The sequence below is a fragment of the Pelobates fuscus genome, chromosome 3 (assembly GCF_036172605.1).
Source record: "Pelobates fuscus isolate aPelFus1 chromosome 3, aPelFus1.pri, whole genome shotgun sequence".
NCBI classification, from domain to species: domain Eukaryota; kingdom Metazoa; phylum Chordata; class Amphibia; order Anura; family Pelobatidae; genus Pelobates; species Pelobates fuscus.
In genome coordinates this window covers 121,524,013-121,539,799 of record NC_086319.1, presented here as the reverse complement: position 1 = coordinate 121,539,799, position 15,787 = coordinate 121,524,013, and the positions used below count along the sequence as shown (strand labels likewise).

Here is a 15,787-nt window from a genome sequence, read left to right as displayed (position 1 = left end):
AGACAATAAACAGTAGACTCATCAGAAAGAATAATTATTTCTGAACTGTAACATAGCATTTGACCTGGAACATCAAATTATCTCTTAAAGGCACACTCCAAGTAGGACAGATACCTGTGTACCATAAACGAAATTACAGTTTATGTCACCACTTATCCAGTTCTCCCACAATGATGTGTTTCATGGTCATAGTGCCTTCAGAGCAGCCTGAGTGCATCTTTTGATGCGATCATGCTATGTTTGCTATGGAACGTTCCCTGCTGTCCCCATATGCGGAACACCCAAGAACCTACCTGCATCAACATGATAAAAGGCCTAACAGGTGCTGTTAAATCTTTTGGCATTCCAGATAACTCCCTGGCAAGACTTCCCATTTTTGATGAAAGTAGAGCTGTCCAATCCATGTCCCCAGTTCAAACCTCCTAATATTGGGATGTATGCATTTGTGATCTTCAAAAAAAAGTTATATAGGCATAGGTATATGCCTACTCCTTGTAACATAGCTGTGGCTGATTTAAATTTTGTATGGCATGCAGCACATATAGTCACAATTCTGAATTTGGTAGGATAGGCTGTTTGTGCTTGCTTTTGGGGTTCCACTTCTGGGGACACGCGAGAAAAGTTCACCATAAACACAGTATTACAATTAGCACAGTTTGGGCCCAGAAACATTTGGCACATTTGGCTACCCTAAGAGATGCTGCTATAAATACACGAGTGCCACAACTAAAGAAAAGTTTTCACCAAGTATGTGTGGAACAAATTTGAGACAGTGGTTTTCTTCATGAGCATTATTTAACCAATTCGCCTTTTCAAACCCTTCTCTGTTAACATTGCTGTTATTTATCGTCCCCCTGGTTCCCCTCTTCTCTTCCTTGACCACTTTGCTGCCTGGCTACCCTATTTCCTCTCTTCTAACATTCCATCCCTAATTCTCGGGGACTTCAATATTCCTATTAACCCACCTTTGACCTCTGCAGCCACTAAACTACTTTCAATTACCTCCTCCCTCGGGCTATCGCAGTGGGCAAATTCTCCCACCCATGTAGCTGGCAATACCCTTGACCTAATCTTCACTTATGCATGTACATTATCTAATATCTGCAACACTCCATTTCCACTCTCTGATCACCACCTCTTATCATTTTCTCTCACGTACCCCCTCACCCAACAACCTCAGCCTAACCCCCCTCAACTCAGGTTTCACAACTGCTGTCCATCTCTTCCCTCTCCTGTCCTTCACTGGCCATCTCCACATATAACTCTACTCTTACATCTGCCTTGAACGCTGCAGCGCCATTCCAAACAAGCACCTCGAGGAGCACCCGCCCCAAACCGTGGCATACTAAATCAACACGCTACCTGCAAAGATGCTCCCGTTGTGCTGAACGCTCCTGGAGGAAGTCTCACACCCAGTCAGACTTTCTCCATTATACATTCATATTGTGTTCATACAGTGCAGCCCTTGCCCTTGCCAAACAGTCCTACTTTTCCTCTCTCATTAGTTCATGTTCCCGCAACCCCAGGCGTCTCTTTGACACCTTTAATTCTCTTCTTCGCCCTGCTGTGGCCACCCCCCAAACTAACCTTACTGCTGATAACATGTTACTTCTTTGCTCCTCTCGCCCCACCACTTGCCCACTCGATCCTGTCCCATCTCACCTTATCAGATCTCTCTCCACTTGTCTCGTGCCTTCTTTAACACACATCTTCAACTGCTCTCTCTCTTCTGGCATCGTCCCTGCTGACCTTAAACATGCCACTGTAGTACCTATACTAAAAAAAACATCCCTCGACCCGTCCACCCCCTCTAACTACCGTCCCATATCCCTGCTCCCTTTTTCCTCAAAGCTTCTGGAAAGACTTGTCTCATTTCCTCAATTCCAGCTCTATCCTTGACCCCCTTCAATCTGGCTTCCGCCCTCTCCACTCTACAGAGACTGCCCTTATCAAAGTTACTAACGACCTAATCGCAGCTAAATCCAAAGGCCACTACTCCATACTAAATCTTCTTGACCTCTCAGCGGCCTTTGACACCGTTGATCATGCTCTCCTTCTTCAAACTCTTCAATCGCTTGGTCTCTGTGACTCTGTCCTCTCGTGGTTTTCCTCTTATCTCTCCCAACGCTCATTCAGTGTCTCTTTTTCTAATGATACCTTCTCCCCTCATCCTGTCTCAGTTGGAGTCCCCCAAGGCTCTGTCCTTGGTCCCCTTCTATTTTCTCTTTATACTGCCTCTCTTGGCAAACTTATTATCTCTTTTGGATTCCGCTACCACCTGTACGCTGATGACACCCAGCTATATCTCTCCTCCCCGGACCTCTCCCCTGCCGTCCTGCAACGTGTCACTGCTTGCCTTTCTTCCATCTCTGACTGGATGTCCTCCCACTTTCTGAAACTCAATCTCTCTAAAACTGAGCTCTTTGTCTTTCCTCCTCCTAATACTGATCCTCCTCTTTCGCTCTCCCTTCAAGTTTGTGGTACCCACATCAGTCCATCCTTGCAAGCGCGCTGTCTTGGCGTCATACTTGACTCTGGTCTCGCCTTTGAGCTTCACATCCAGCATGTTGCCAAATCCTGTAGATTCCATCTTAAAAACATAGCATCCACCCCTTTCTTGCACCAGATACTACCAAGGAGCTTGTCCATGCTCTAGTAATTTCCCGCATGGATTATTGTAACCCTCTCCTGATTGGTCTTCCCAAAAGCCGTACTGCACCCCTACAGTCTGTAATGAACGCTGCTGCTAGACTGATTTTCCTCTCTAGTCGTTTCTCTCACACCTCACCCCTCTGCCAGTCCTTACATTGGCTTCCTGTATGCTATAGGAGTCAATTCAAGGTACTAACTCACACCTATAAAGCACTGAACAACTCTAGCCCCTCTTATATCTCCTCAAAGATCCATAGGTATGTCCCTTCTCGGTCTGTCCGCTCTGCCCGTGACCACCTCCTGTCCGTTGTCCGCACCCGTACAGCCAACTCGCGCTTGCAGGACTTCTCTTTAGGAAAGCTTATGGCCTCCAAGACTAACCCCTACCTCACATACCTGTCTCTTGCCCTCTCCTAAAGGGCAGCCCACCTTATTTGATTGCAAATTCCTGTCCTAATATGTTTTACACCCCACCTCCTATAGAATGTAAGCTCTTTTGATCAGGGTCATCTTCAACCTATTGTTCCTGTAAGTTTATTTGTAACTGTCCTATTTATAGTTAAATCCCCTCTCATAATATTGTAAAGCGCTACGGAATCTGTTGGCGCTATATAAATGGCAATAATAATAATAATAATAATAACCTGAATGGAATAGAAATATTTCCAATATTATGACAATAATAATATTATACCACATTATAATATGAATGCAATACATTTCTCTTTTTTTTTTACTGAAAAAGAATACTGGATGCTATAAACACCAGCCAGATTGCACAAATTTGAAGAAACAAAATATGCAGATTTTAGCTAGTTTATGGTCACAGACTTGCAATGGCTATACATGTTTATATTATAAGAATGTTTGAATGAGTAAACCGATATAGATTATAAAACATGCCTAACACTATCAAGTAACAGAATATGCTGTTTTGTCTGTTTTTCTTTACCTCTCTGTAAGTGCTTTACTCTGGCAGTCTCTCGCAGTTTGTAAATCTTCCTCCAGTCGTTTTTTCTCTGTTTCAAGTCTTTCAACGTCAGGCTGGCTCCACTTTCTCGGACTGATGAATCGCATTTCCTTCAAGAGTTCTTCTTTCTCATTTATTAAGATAAGCCGATCCCGTTCCGAATCAAGAACCCCCGGCCAGGCTTCGCTGTCTAATTTAGACAGCTGTATTTTAATATTGGCGATCCTATAAATAAGATATGCATAAGGAATTACATTCAAGGCAATGGAAAGAAAGAAAGCTTGTGCTAAGCAGTTACCCGTCATTCATTGCTAATGCACGCATATCTTTGTTAGGTTCTTCCATTACAAGATCAGTAATTGTTTAAACTAATATTGTAATGAATCAGTTGGAGATAAACCATACATTTTACATTGAATAAAACGCACGGAAACTGAAAACCAAAACAAAACTATAGATACTAAAACGGTCAGTTAAAGCACAATAACCACTTAACATTATTGCAAAGCTTGGTGCTTAGAGTTCCCTTAGCCCGCTTTCATTTCTGAGAGTGGCTTATAGCGGCAGTGATTTGTAAAACACTACAACACTAAATGACAGCACACCAGAACTGTCAATCAGACAGTCAGAACACTCACAAGATTATTCACTAAAGTGAGAACTGACGGACGGAATTCAAGTGAATTTCAAATCTAAGATTAAATTAGTTGATATAGAAGAACAGTTGATTTGGAGGATTTTTACAGTTTGGTTATTTTGGCCTTAAATTTTAAATTCACTATGAAGTCCTGACAGATTCTGACTTTAGTAAATACTCTGTAAGCCCCAGGTTGCCTTATATCATTTTTGTCCAGTTTGCGTTTTAGGTCACTACTTTGATGGAAATTTACGTACCAGCAGGTTCAGAATGATGACTGAGCAGCCGAAAGGTAAGTACAGGATAAACAAATGAATATTCATGTAAAAAAGGCACACGGTGAAGTTATATAGAGGCAAACTGATTTTTATAATAATACTAATGTCGTCAGAAGTTTTACATAAAGTGACGCACAGGCCGTTTATGAAAGTACGTTTAATGAGACAAAGTGACCAAAAATTATACACCTAACAATCCTACTACAAAAACAAAACCCGCATTAAAGCAATATTGCAAGATTGCTGATTGTGTTCAAACATGGTACACCAGACTGCGGCAATTTTACACCACAAAATATCTGGTGGAAGGAGGAACGGAAAATTCATACCTTTATAACAGTACTTATGTCTATAAGAGATTGAGAATTCTCTTTTCTCTTACAGTTTGACAGATAAGGCTGTGTATGTGTAGGAGTACATCTAGAGCTTTGTAACATGCAGACTAGACACTATAGCTGCATTACGCATAGTCTCACATTAGATAGTGAGATGACTGAAGCAAGGTTCAATCTAAGGAGACTTTATCTATGATATCATTTATGTGTTTTCTGAATGATCACAGGATGTTTTCTTCAGAATTGGATCACCCATAAATCATTCTGTGGTTTTTAATAATCAAAGAGGTAGTTAGCTAATGTCTGTATCATATTGCCGCTCACTAAACAATTAGGCACGCTCTTTACAACATTAACCAAGAGCATACTGTTACTGAATACACAAAATTATACTGAAAATTAAATGTTGCTTTTTTGTGTAGAAAGGAGAGCTGCATCAACTGTATAAAACCAGTGGCAGTACCTCTTTACTTGGTTTTGAACTCTAGAACTTCAGCTCACATAATGCTCAGCCCAACTGTCTCAGCATCATTGGGCTTCTTCCTGAGAAACTGAAGAACTGTGGTTCCCAAATTAGTCCTCATGGCCCACCAACAATCCAGGATTTATGTATTTACCTTTTTTATTCCACTTGAGATACTAACATAATCTGGACTGTTGGTGGACCATGAGGATTGGTTTGGGAACCACTGCTATAAACATAGACAGTGACTAAACCTCTCAAAAGAGCACATGTTGAGATGTTCTACAGCTTGGTTTCCCACAAGCTGGTCTACAACATCTAATGACCTACAATTCAAGTTAGCCTCTTATTCTTTTATTGGAGAATATCTTAGATGCTGGAAGTAGCCATGAGAAACTTCTGAAAAGTGATAATTACAAATATTGTGTATTTAATAATAATGTTTTCAAATTGTTTAAAGTGTTTTAAAGGAATGTTTTAGAGCTTTAATATATTGGTATATGGCATATGTCATGGTTGGGAAGGTGCACTTGTGAACGTTTGTATTTGGTCAGTGTTTTATTGTTTCTTTTCAAAATTATAAAACACAGAAACTCAAATTCATGATTTTATGTATGATATCAGTGGTTTCACTGGACTATTTGTCTAAAAGTACAGAAAGCAGGACTTGTCCAGACCATGTTTGAGCTAATTGTTTGAACTATTTTGATCACAACATGATAACAATTTCCAGAAACACATTTGTGCCTTAAAGTGCAACCTGAAGAGCTGTTTATGGAAAACTCTATGTGTGTCATCTAACAACACAAATAGCTGCAAAAATAGCAATTACCTTCTCTTTGCTTCTTCATAACGAAGTCGTAATCTGACCTTCTCAGCCAAGTGGTTACTACCGATCACAGCAAGCTGTCAACACAATGGAATTGGATGAGAATGGCAAATTCTTACAATATGTCTATTAGTTTGTTCAATAATTTAATGTTATTTCTGTAGCACTTTCTTACACCAAGAGATATCTTCACTCATGAGAAATTGACACCCTGCTAACTTCAGCATTTTTTTTATTAAAGCCCATTCTATTACTTATATGATGCTTGCAATGATACGTCTACCGGAGGAAAGAAAATCAAGTCTATAAGGAGAGATTACTTCCCATAACTGAAGATAAAGAATACATAACTTACTTTAGATTTATTTCACCCTTTGTTTGTTTCAGTCATACTCACTTGTACCCAAGCTATATTTTATACACAATTACATTAATAAAATATGTAATGTAGTATATGACAGCCCCCATTTGTTTGTTTTTGATCAAGAATTGAGGAATAATTAAAGGGACACTATAGGAACCCAGACTACTTCATCTCATTAAAGTGATTTGGGTGCACTGTCCCTGTCCCCTTAACTCTGTAATGTAAAAGGTTATGGTTGCCTCTAGTCGCTGTCTCCCAGACAGCCACAAGAGGCACTTACTGGTCTCTCACAAAGCTTAACTCATGCATGAGGATGTCCAGTGTCTTGAAATGTCCCATAGAAAGGCATGGATTCAGTTAATCTAGAGATTCTACAGCGTTTCTATTATTTTTCTTATATTATAGGATTTCTATTATTATTCATACAGCTGAATCGCTGGAGAGGGACAGCGGGACACTATAGAGTATAGTGCAGTGTTTCCCAAACCAGTCTTCAAGGTACCCCTACCAGTTCAGGATTTAGGGATTAGCCAGCTATATGTAAGGTGTTTTTAGAAAAAGAAAAAAAAACATATTAGACACAGCTGTTTAATCTCCAAATCCTGGACTGGCAGGGGTGCCTTGAGGACTAGTTTGGTAACCACTGGTATAGTGTATATATATTTTTGTATTTCTAACACTATAGTGTTCCTTTAAATCCAAAAAGGACTGCATGTTAATGACATCAAATAACGTAGGTAGCTGTGTTGTACTCTGAGAGCAAGTGGGAAATATGGGAGGTTAAATTAATGTAATGATAGGAATCCTGAAAAGGAATTTGTGTCACACACTAGTGCGGCATTTTTACAGCCGATATTCAAAGATCTCCTCACTTCAACAAAACTGTGGCATCTCCAGAAATATTTTAGAAATAATTTTAAACTTTTTCTGTGTCCAAATATGAGCAAAATTATTTGTATTTGTGAAGTATGTGTCAAACACAACATTTCAGCGTGCCAAGACTAGGTGGGTAATGATTTAGAGAATGACAGAAATGTGGAGAATTTCAGGGAGAGCTAATAAAGTTGAGATTCTGATTAAAGTAATACATTTACAGAACTGCTGATGAAAGGCCTGACAATTTCAGATGAGTTGAGTCTACAATGATATAAAATGGTACTTGTCTCTCAAGAAGAGAGCCGGAGAATTTAAACTTTCAATCATATCAGTTGTATCCTAATATTAATACCCTCAAAGTTATAATTTTACCACATGACAGGAGGCTTCGTATTTTGCATATCTCTCTTTACTAACTCCATACAGCAGTAAAGAAACACATAGAAAAAAGAACCAATCACATGAGAGCAGGATGTACACAAGGCAATGTGACCTTATCATTTCCTCTTTCTTTACTGCTCCATCAAGCAGACAGGTCAGAGTATTACTCTCCTCCATTACTTTATGTTTACAGTGCCTCTTTGAGGTTGTTTCTGTATTATATATTTTTATATACTTTGTTGTATGTTCTTGCTGTGCTTCTATACTATGTGCAGCTGTGTTTTTTTCTATGTTATTTCATAGATATTATGTAGATTTAATGTTATCCTTATTTCATAACCTTTAGTTGTGATTAATATCACTTGTAATTTATCAGTTTTATAGGCATTTCATCCTTTGTTTTGATAAGTATTATATGTACTTTATATGTATTTAATAGATGTCATATGTATTTTATAACATGGATTTAATAGGTGTTAGTTGTAAATTTTATTATTGACTTTATAGGTTTTATGTATAGTTATGGTAGATGTACTTTATACCATATGTATCATGACTTTTCTGGTGATTTTCCTGGCCTTCTATACCTGGAGCATCTGGGGACCATCTTTCCCTGCTTTCCTCCTTCCCCCCAGGGTCTCATGGGGATTCTGGGTCTGGCTGGGGCTTAACCCCTTCCCTCCCGCGGTTCCCGTTGTCTCCCACTGTCTCCCAGGCATTAACCCCTTCTTCCGGCCTATCCGTTTGACCCCTTCCTCCTACAACCCTCAGGGGGACGGCCGGACTTACTGCCCTCGCTCTCTCAGGCTGCCCCATACCGTGCACCCGGTAATGTGCTGGATACTTTCCAACATCCACTACCTTGGTGCAGGGTAGTCTGTGGGGCGACCAAGCATGACGCGGCGACCATCTATGATCCCACGTCTACCGAGAGTCCAGGGACCATGTTCCCCCTCTTTTACCCTTGGCGGCCATCTTTAATCTTGCGTCTCGCGAGATTATGGGTGGCCGTTTTGCTACTCTCGCCCACCACGATTTCGGTGCTCGAGAGTAACATATACCTGGGCTGTCAGTTAGCCTTGCTGCTCTCGTGGCTCATGATTCTCTAACACAGACGTTGGACCCCAGGGTCCCAAGTTCGAATCCAGGCAAAGGTAAGTATTCTAACTGGCCTATTATTTACAGATTTGAGTCGTACTCATGTATAGTGGTTCGAGGTACTGGAACCTTTAAGGGATATCACCCCCAAAAAATCCCTTAAAGGGATAGCACCCTCAAATTCCTTAAAGATACAATTCTTGGACCCTTAGAGGGAACTCCTTAAAAGGATACCACTCTGAAACTACTTAAAAGGGATACCAAATCCTTAAAGGGATATCACCTATGAATTCCTTAAAGGGATAGCACCCTTGGACACGGAGTATCAAGATGGTACTGTATAAATACATATCAGTGATGGGAGATTTGAAGGGATATCACCTGGATCAGGGTTCAGGAATATACAGCAAGACTCTATGTCTGGTAATGGATGCTCAAAGGGATGACCCCTATCACTTAAGACTACCTGTCAGAACACGACGGAGCTTAGAGCTACTGTTATATTCTATTATCCCTCAGAGGTCAGTCACTTTTGTCTCATTACTGCCATATTAGGCACTTAAAGGACCACTCTAGGCACCCAGACCACTTCAGCTTAATGAAGTGGTATGGGTGCCAGGTCCAGCTAGGGTTAACTAATTTTTTTATAAACATAGCAGTTTCAGAGAAACTGCTATGTTTATCAATTAGTTAAGCCTTCCCCTTTTTCCTCTAGTGGCTGTCTCACTGACAGCCGCTAGAGGCGCTTGCGTGATTCTCACTGTGAAAATCACAGTGAGAGCACGCAAGCGTCCATAGGAAAGCATTATGAATGCTTTCCTATGCGACCGGCTGAATGCGCGCTCAGCTCTTGCCGCACGTGCGCATTCAGCCGACGGGGAGGAACGGAGGCGGAGAGGAGTAGGAGAGCCCCCGCCCAGCGCTAGAAAAAGGTAAGTTTTAACCTTTTTCCCCTTTCCAGAGCCGGGCGGGAGGGGGACCCTGAGGGTGGGGGCACCCTCAGGGCACTCTAGTGCCAGGAAAACGAGTATGCTTTCCTGGCACTAGAGTGGTCCTTTAAGGGCTTATTACCCTTTGCCTGCCTGGGGTGCTGCCCCTATTACCGTGCTGCTTTTTGGAGGTCGCCCTGTGGCCACCTCTGTGATCCTGGGTGAGGCCCAGTTATACAAATCCCAATATTGTGGTTTGCGCTGCTGGGACAATTTGACAACACTAAGTGACAGATACAGAATACCCTGCCAGGGTTATTACACCTTACTGTCATTTATACAGACCCTGCTGGGGTCCACTGGCATTATTTACACTACAACAGATACCCTGCTGGGGTACCCCATATCACACAACCTGCTGGGGTTGTATTGGTACTTTGAGACAATAAATTGCACACAATACGTGCACACTACTGCATATTACACACCCTGCTGGGGCTGTTTTGATACTTTGAGACAATAAATTGCACACAATAAATTGCACACTACTACACCCTGCTGAGGTTTGCATGGTGCATTGCACACAATGAAACGGATTGTGCTCTCATCCGGTCTGTTTTATTTGGCCGCGACTCACGCTGGACGGGTACATACCCCGCGCACCTGAGGTGATCTCTGACTAGGTATAAGCCAATCTATTCGGCAAAAAAGGGGACAGAGTCGCAAACTTCAGCGAAGAATATCCCCCATGGCGGTGCATTAATTATTGATAGAGCTGTAGGACACTATCAGGCTGATGGCCAGCACTGATGGGTTCATACCCTGTGCAACCAGGGTGAGCCCCCTACAGCACTGCTGCTTCTACTCCTACCCCTCTCAAGAGCGAGCTCGAGGATTGAAAATCCAAACTTCGGATCTGGGACCAGCACTTACAGGTTTAGACCCAGTGCTCCTGGGGTGAAACCCCTACGATAGGCGAGTCACACTAACCGACCGAAGGAAGTCTTACGGCAACAGCCTCTACCTACAGCTGAAGGAATACCTCCATTGATAATGAATCATGATACGGTACGGGTTTATGCCCTGTACCTATTCTGTGGCCTGCAGTTAAAGGCCCACGGGCCCGGCTAGGCGTGCACTGCACTAAAATGCCTAACAGAGGCATGCGGTTACAACCGCTGAACAGTAGTTCCGAGCCGCCTACTTAACGATATAGATTCCCCTTGAGGTGAATTTAATAATGGAAGAGGTGACTGACACTCTCTATCAGGGCGATGGCCAGCATAAGGGTTCATACCCTGTTAAGGGTTCATACCCTGTGCACCCGGGGTGAGCCCCCACTATACATGCGCTGCACAGTGCTGCTGAGCGGAGGCAATGCTATGGCAACCTCTATGTACTGGGTGAGCCCCAGTCTGTTTTATTTGGCCATGATTCGGAATAGACCCGCAAGGGTTTCCGTGAACACTGCCTACTGTCATAGTAGACTGATCTGTTTGCCCTGCATCCTGTGCCTGAATACTGGTTTGTTCCTTACACAGGGGTATCCCTTACTACGATAAACCTACTTGACAACGATATGCACTCATGGCTTTGCATCCTCTTGCTTAGAATGTCCATATACGCTGACGGTCGGACAAACCCAAGCCCTTCCATGCCGGTCAGAACGGCTCAGACGACTATAGTGACCGACGGAGGAGGTCTTTCAGGATTCACGACCTTACCATGGGCGATGCTGGACGCCGCCAAACATCGTCCAGGAACAGGCATACAACTTGGGTATATGGACTCAAAAAACTGTTTCTGCTCCTCGCAGGAAACCCCTGTGTTGGCCTCTCCCATAGGATGCCCATAGCAGCACTCCTCCGCACTGACGGATGGTTGGCGGTACTGGGCGCCAAGATAGTCGGAACCCCAGGCACAAGGCACAAAGTTCCGAAGGGAACTTATTAGACACGCAAGGGTCCCACGGCTTTCATAAGGGCCCAAACCCCTAGGAAGGAGGTGTTATGCGATTACCTTTACAAGGGATTCTTTGGAACCGGTTGGTAACAGAGCCGGTCGTCGACCACTTCGGGACATCTGACCCGAGATCCGCTACCGCTAGCTCTTTTACCAATGGTGCTCCAGATAAGCGGACAGAGAACACGGTACACACAGATACCATCAATATACCTCCTATTACATCCACAGGGGATTTCACCACATCTAGGTGAAAGGCACTCAATCCTGGGGAAGACCACTTTCACGTAGTCAACCGACTTGCCTTCAGGACCTAAACACACGTCAGGACGGTCTTCTTGCTTCCCGCTCGACCACCGTACCCAGTTTTCAGGGGACATCCTCTCCTTCCAGATCCAGTAGCTCGGAGCCTGGTGGGCACTGATAAACTACCGAAAGAAGTAATGAATACAGGCTGGGAAGACGAGACACTCTCTTCCGGGAGAACCTCATTCAGATCACTCCAGGGAACTGAAAACTCGTCAACACCCACGTTCATCCGAGAACCAGCTGGAACCTCTTGTAGAAGACTATTCGCTCAGAGGATTCGTAGACTATTCCACAACTTGGGAATATTCGTACGACTCTCCGCGGCACCACTGTGACCCTGTACGTTGTACACCTAGACTTCTTGGTCCTATACTTCACAATACATGGATTGATAACGAAGTACTAGATCGGCTGCACCCTACTGCAGGTAACCACAGATTAGGCGGTCAGGTTTCACATCCACCAGGATGGACCAACTCACGTTTATCAGACAACATGTAGGCTCCTTCGATCCCCGTCTTCTTCACAAAAGATCAACCCGTCTCCCAGGGGAGACACATCTCATAGGGGCCGACTGATTTGGATATTACCACTCGTCACAGTATAAGTCGAGGCACGATGGTGATCGCGCTCAGTCCGACCTGACCTCCCCGAAGGACTTATGCTTCTCATGCTTACAAGGTCTACAGTAATTCTCGAGCAGGCGAGGATCTTCTCCTGCTACATTCATGGCAAACAATTCCTCACAGAGCCGTAGGGTACTCACATCTTCTATCCCAGGAGGGTCGGCTACCTGGGGACCTGGACCCGCTTTGGGGGTTTCTTGGCAGGTCAGCGGACGATCGCAGGCTGCCGGGGACCTCTTGGGAATCTGGGAACCCAGGGATGCGACGACCCTACCCCTACATCTGGACATTCCCAGCCTGTCTGGTTCGGTCCTGCACCTTGATTCCTTATGTGAGGATGGAGACGGAACTGCAGGGACTAGGATCCTCTAGGATTACAACTACCCAATGTCATACATCTCCAGCTTATGAGTTGTGGAGGTCGTTCTCCTTTCACTCTATGGGACTAAACATCCTGCTGACAAACGGTCAGACTTGGTCTTGTATAATTTCCCGTTAGATGGTGTATATGTGGGCGCTCAACGGGGAAGACCTCCACACAACGCTGAATACTGGGTCTCTCTGCACATTGCAGGACTCTTATTTAGTTCTATACTCTTTTCTCAGCGTTAAAAATGTTAAATACGAAGCCTCCTGTCATGTGGTAAAATTGAAGATTATGCTAGCTTTAGTGTACTAATAATCTTAATTTTAATAATGACAGGAGGCGAGTATTTTCCCCCCCTGCTTCGCTGCCCACCCTTTCTATTCATTTGCTTTGCAGATATCAGGCGCTACGGTAGGTTTGCCTCTCAGATTGGTGCTTATATGATATGTTCGTACTTCCATTAATATGGAATCCTCATTAGAGTTCTCATTACAATTACTCAGTTATCAGATCAGTTACTATATTCTCCAATGGGATGTTAGGTGGTACGTTAATTGGAGTTATATGTTTGTGACTATGTCTAAACCTGTCACACATTCTCTTTTCAGTATGATTCGTCTTTGAAGATAATTGGCAGTTCATGTAAAACTATTGGAGATTTTATCCTTCGGATTTGTCTCAACCCTGAACTCTTTTTCGTTGTTCGAATAGAATTCTTTGGAAGTTTGCTCCTTCGCACATGGGAACTTTGAGTTATTATTAGTTTTATTGTTTGCTATATATTTACTTCTGCTTGTTGTCGCTTTATGAAAGAGGAAATGATAAGGTCACATTGCCTTGTGTACATCCTGCTCTCCTGTGATTGGTTATTTTTCTATGTGTTTCTTTACTGCTGTATGGAGTTAGTAAAGAGAGATATGCAAAATACTCGCCTCCTGTCATTATTACAATTAAGATTATTAGTACACTAAAGCTAGCATAACTTTCAATTTTCAAGTAAAAATCCAACAATTATTACTAAAATAAAATAATAACTCTGGTTTCAAGACTTTGAGGAAGATTTCTCAAAGTGTTATGTTCTCAAAAATGGGGTATCAGTGGAACCAGCAAAGAGATTCCATTGGTGACGCCTCTGCTGTTACACCTTTGCACCACTTTTCAGCATCCAACATTTTGAGAAATCTCCTCCATTTTTTCAGGTTTCCCTTAACCCTGAACAGACTGTGCCTTGGATTAAGAAATAGGTATGAAAGGTGAACTGTGTATCATAAGCAGAACTTGATGTAATTTGAGAAAAGTCCTTTCATTTTAATAAGGAAATACATATTACCAAAACCATTTTACTAACATAAATTTTTTAGTTTGCTACAACTGAGTTTAGTGAATAGTCCAGACTATACTGGGTGAATCTTGAGTAAAGGTACTGAATATACACTGCTCAAAAAAATAAAGGGAACACTTAAACAACACAATGTAACTCCAAGCCAATCACACTTCTGTGAAATCAAATTATCCACTTAGGAAGCAACACTGAGTGACAATCAATTTCACATGCTGTTGTGCAAATGGGATAGACAACAGGTGGAAATTATAGGCAATTAGCAAGACACCCCCAATAAAGGAGTGGTTCTGCAGGTGGTGACCACAGACCACTTCTCAGTTCCTATGCTTCCTGGCTGATGTTTTGGTCACTTTTGAATGCTGGTGGTGCTTTCACTCTTGTGGTAGCATGAGGCGGAGTCTACAACCCACACAAGTGTCTCAGGTAGTGCAGCTCATCCAGGATGGCACATCAATGCGAGCTGTGGCAAGAAGGTTTGCTGTGTCTGTCAGCGTAGTGTCCAGAGCATGGAGGTGCTACAAGGAGACAAGCCAGTACATCAGGAGACGTGGAGGAGGCCGTAGGAGGGCAACAACCCAGCAGCAGGACCGCTACCTCTGCCTTTGTGCAAGGAGGAACAGGAGGAGCACTGCCAGAGCCCTGCAAAATGACCTCCAGCAGGCCACAAATGTGCATGTGTCTTCTCAAACAGTCAGAAACAGACTCCATGAGGGTGGTATGAGGGCCCGACGTCCACAGGTGGGGGTTGTGCTTACAGCCCAACACCGTGCAGGACGTTTGGCATTTTATGCTATGGACTGGCCCGCCCGTTCCCCAGACCTGAACCCAATTGAGCACATCTGGGACATCATGTCTCGCTCCATCCACCAACGTCACGTTGCACCACAGACTGTCCAGGAGTTGGCAGATGCTTTAGTCCAGGTCTGGGAGGAGATCCCTCAGGAGACCATCCACCACCTCATCAGGAGCATGCACAGGCGTTGTATGGAGGTCATACAGGCACGTGGAGGCCACACACACAACTGAGCCTAATTTTGACTTGTTTTAAGGACATTACATCAAAGTTGGATCAGCCTGTAGTGTGTTTTTCCACTTTAATTTTGAGTGTGACTCCAAATCCAGACCTACATGGGTTTAAAAAAATTAATTTCCATTTTTTTATTTTTGTGTGATTTTGTTGCCAGCACATTCAACTATGTAAAGAACAAAGCATTTCAGAAGAATATATAATTCATTCAGATCTAGGATGTGTTATTTTTGTGTTCCCTTTATTTTTTTGAGCAGTGTATTAACCATGTTTTGTACATATTAAAAATTTTTTTTAGCACATATTATTTAATTCTGTATCAAACTGATTCTTCATAAACAG

At 42.9% G+C, this 15,787-nt stretch overlaps 1 protein-coding gene across 1 annotated transcript in view; it reads right to left on the bottom strand.

The window, feature by feature from the left end:
* WWC1 (WW and C2 domain containing 1) overlaps positions 1-15,787 on the bottom strand; it is a 227,517-nt gene that overhangs the window by 54,779 nt on the left and 156,951 nt on the right. Inside the window, exons 8-9 of the mRNA XM_063447439.1 lie at positions 6,168-6,241; positions 3,605-3,847 (exon numbers count right to left, since the gene is read on the bottom strand). Of these exons, the coding sequence (XP_063303509.1) occupies positions 3,605-3,847; positions 6,168-6,241 (317 nt within the window). The remainder of the gene's footprint in view (positions 1-3,604; positions 3,848-6,167; positions 6,242-15,787) is intronic.